The sequence below is a fragment of the Eurytemora carolleeae genome, unplaced genomic scaffold (assembly GCF_000591075.1).
Source record: "Eurytemora carolleeae unplaced genomic scaffold, Eaff_2.0 scaffold1191, whole genome shotgun sequence".
NCBI lineage: Eukaryota > Metazoa > Arthropoda > Copepoda > Calanoida > Temoridae > Eurytemora > Eurytemora carolleeae.
This window is the reverse complement of record NW_019397217.1, coordinates 104,641-107,867: the sequence shown is the minus strand read 5'-3', so window position 1 is coordinate 107,867 and position 3,227 is coordinate 104,641. Positions and strand designations below refer to the sequence as shown.

Genomic DNA, 3,227 nt, shown 5'->3' with positions numbered 1-3,227 from the left:
TATCGTTATTAAAAGCAGAGTTGATATAATTTCAAGCGAGCGTTTATTAAAAGAATTACATCCCTGATTGATATCGATATCCTGCAAACCTTTTCTGAGGAAATATGAAAGAAATAGTTTTTTTTTGAAAATTTATCATTCTTATTTGTGAATCGCGAATTATACAGCGGAGACAAGAAAGGAAAATGAACAGAATTCATCACTTTTAAAGACATTTCTTTTAAAAAGACAAATCATAAGTATTTAAAAGCTACTTAAGATCGAACGTTGATATATATACATATATCCACATTTCATTGTGAGTCGGATCGTTCGAAAAACTCTGTGGTCGGACCAGATCACACCAGCAGTCCCTTTAAGGTGGGGGGGGGGGGGTTAAAAAAGGGCAAGCTTTTGAAGGGAGAATAAGGGGAAGGGGGGTTGAAGAGATGGTTATGATCCCGTTTCTGTTAGATCTACAGGGTTGTAAAGTATAACAATACATGAATATAATACTAGAGGAGCCGACACCTTTATCTAGGTTTAGAACCTCATTCAAACAATCTGTTCCAAGCTGTCAACACAACCTGACCGACAAGCAACAGGTCACCCCAGGACTGCAGAGGGGGAACAGCCCCCAGCCCCCCCCCCTCAAGGTCTAATGAAGGGGGGGGGGAAATTGCGTCACAACTAACAGTTAGTAAGTAAAAAATGTGTGGATTGTCCATTATAATATTGTTGTTACCAGGGTTATTTTGTGTTTACTCAGGAAAAATTTTATTTTGTAACTTAAAAAATTACAAAAATCGTAATCTGACGGATGTGTATGTAAGAAAAGTCAGAAAATTTCAACAGCCTCAGACCAATACTTTTTGAGTTATGTAAAAAAAACTACAGGGGGGGGTCAAATTGACCCTTCCCCCCCCAGCAGGAATAGGGTTAAAAGATGTAAACATTCAAAAATACCCCAGAACTTCAGGCGCTCATGGGGCTCAGTAGCATTATGCTTAGTTTGCGAATGCCTAGTTTTTAAATGCCTAATTTGTAAATGCCTAGACAACATTTTGCCTACATTTCTGAATGCCTAGTTCATATTGCCTAGTTCATGAATGCCTAGTTCATGAATGCCTAGTTCATGAATGCCTAGTTCGTAAATGCCTAGTTCATGAATGCCTAGTTCATGAATGCCTAGTTCATGAATGCCTAGTTCATATTACCTAGATAACATTATGCCTAGTTAACATAATGCCTATAAAACATTATACCTAGATAACATAAGAGTGCATTGAATGCCTAGACAATGCATTCAACTAGAGAGTAAAAAAATACAACCATTTTTGCAAAAATCCGCAAACACCTTTCTGGAAATGTGAAAATTTTCTTCCTTTTTTTCTTTATATTACTGCAATTAATCTATCAATACACAATAAAATATGTAAAAATTGTTTGAATTTTCTAGTAGCATTTCTTTTTTACTTGAATATGTCTAGACATTCAATTCGCTCTAGTGTATCTAGGCATTATGAAATATAGGCATTCAGAAATATAGGCATAATGTTATTTATGCATTTATTAATCTAAGCATAGTGTTATCTAGGCATAATGGTATCTGGGCTTTACGAACTAGGCATAGTGTGATCTAGGCATAGTGAACTAGGCATTCACGAACTAGGCATAATGTTACTGAGCTGCTCATAGTGCCTCCATTTCTAAAAGTGGTTTTCTTATTTGTTTCGAGATGTTCAAGTTGTACATATTTTACTTTCGAAGATAGAAGTAAGAATGAACGTGAAGAATATCGTGGCATGCCATGTCAAATAATTCTTCAATAATTACTCCTTTTATCAAATATTTCAGGTTCTCCTTATTATTTCATTAAAAAAAGCTTAGTCGGACTGAGTTTCAAAACTGAATTCTGTTTTTAAGCAAAACCAACTAGATTTGCTCTCTTGAGTTAAAAAAAAGTGATTTTGATAATTGTTACATATTTATTTATTAGATACATGAAATAAAGATCATTATTTAAAGTTATCACAGATTTATTTTGATATAATAATTTAGAAAACATAGTTTAGAAAACTAGTGTTTCTCCGGAGATATATTCCGGACTCTGGGGATCGGAGAGGGTAGGAGAGGGGAAACAGTTCTCCGAGTCCTGGAAGGAAAAGTCGGAGTGTTGTTGAGGAGGGGATGGGAAGGGATTGTATTCTCCGTAAAACTCCGGTTGTTCTCCGCAGTAGGAGCTGTATCCGAACCTAGAGTTGTAGTTGTAAGCAACTGCATTGGGTGGAGCAAACATAGGATGCAGAACTCTCTGGAATCCTCCTCCGGCCATAAAACGGAGCTGGTGCATCCTCTTCTCTTTGCTTCTCTTGTTCTGGAACCAGACCTGGATAACTCTCATGGTTAGTCCTGTATCCTTGGCAAGCTGTTCTCTCATCATCCTGGTTGGTTTAGGAGATGCATTAAATACATTCTTCAATACCTCAAGCTGTTTAGAGGATATATTCGTTCTAGGTCCTCTTCTTTTTCCGTCCTTGCACTCCTTCTTCTCATCGTCTTTGTCTTCGTTCTCCTTGTCCGATTCGTCCTCGTCTTTGTCCGATTTCTCTGGGGAATCTGGGAAGATTATGTCCTTGTTGTCCTCAATTTCGTCCTCGTCCTTAATTACGCGTTCATACCCCCTCATGGAGAAATCTTCGATGGTTCTGATAAAGTCCTGCTCACAGAGCAGGTTTCCTTGATGATCCTGTCCCATCTTCATCCCCTTCTCCAGTACCTTCTTACAACAGGAGCAGGAGAAACACTGGAGATGAAACTTCAAATCTCCGATTCTCTGAACATCTTCGTCCTGTTTGAATCCATGTGTGCAGACGATGCATCGAGGAACGATTAATTTCTCATAGTCCTGTTTACAGTACACAGCTCCGTCCAGCATAAAGCAGGTTGAGGTGAGAGGGTCGGAGCAAGACGCACATTTCATGCAGGTTTCATGCAGATGATATTCTCCAGCCTTGACCAAGGATTGATCAAGGATTCTTGATTTACACGAGTAACATTCCATTATGTCCTGTCTAGTTCAAGGTTTAGGTTCAACTGATTATCCGACAGGACGGATTCTTCAACTCAGTTCTCCTAATCCTTTCAACCAATCAGAGCTCATCCTGGATCCCGGGGGTGGGGCATCTATAGGGAGAGAGAGAGAGAGAGTATAGGGGACATGTTGTTGAGTAAAATCGTTATGGGGG

General features: G+C 38.7%; 1 protein-coding gene across 1 annotated transcript; it reads right to left on the bottom strand.

Moving 5' to 3' along the window:
• Nucleotides 1–1,954: 1,954 nt before the first annotated feature.
• On the bottom strand, nucleotides 1,955–3,061 carry LOC111712813 (protein lin-11). The gene has a single exon (XM_023487541.1). The coding sequence runs from the start codon at nucleotides 3,041–3,043 to the stop codon at nucleotides 2,051–2,053; it is 993 nt and encodes a 330-aa protein (XP_023343309.1). The 5' UTR covers nucleotides 3,044–3,061; the 3' UTR covers nucleotides 1,955–2,050.
• Between the last annotated feature and the right edge of the window lie 166 nt (nucleotides 3,062–3,227).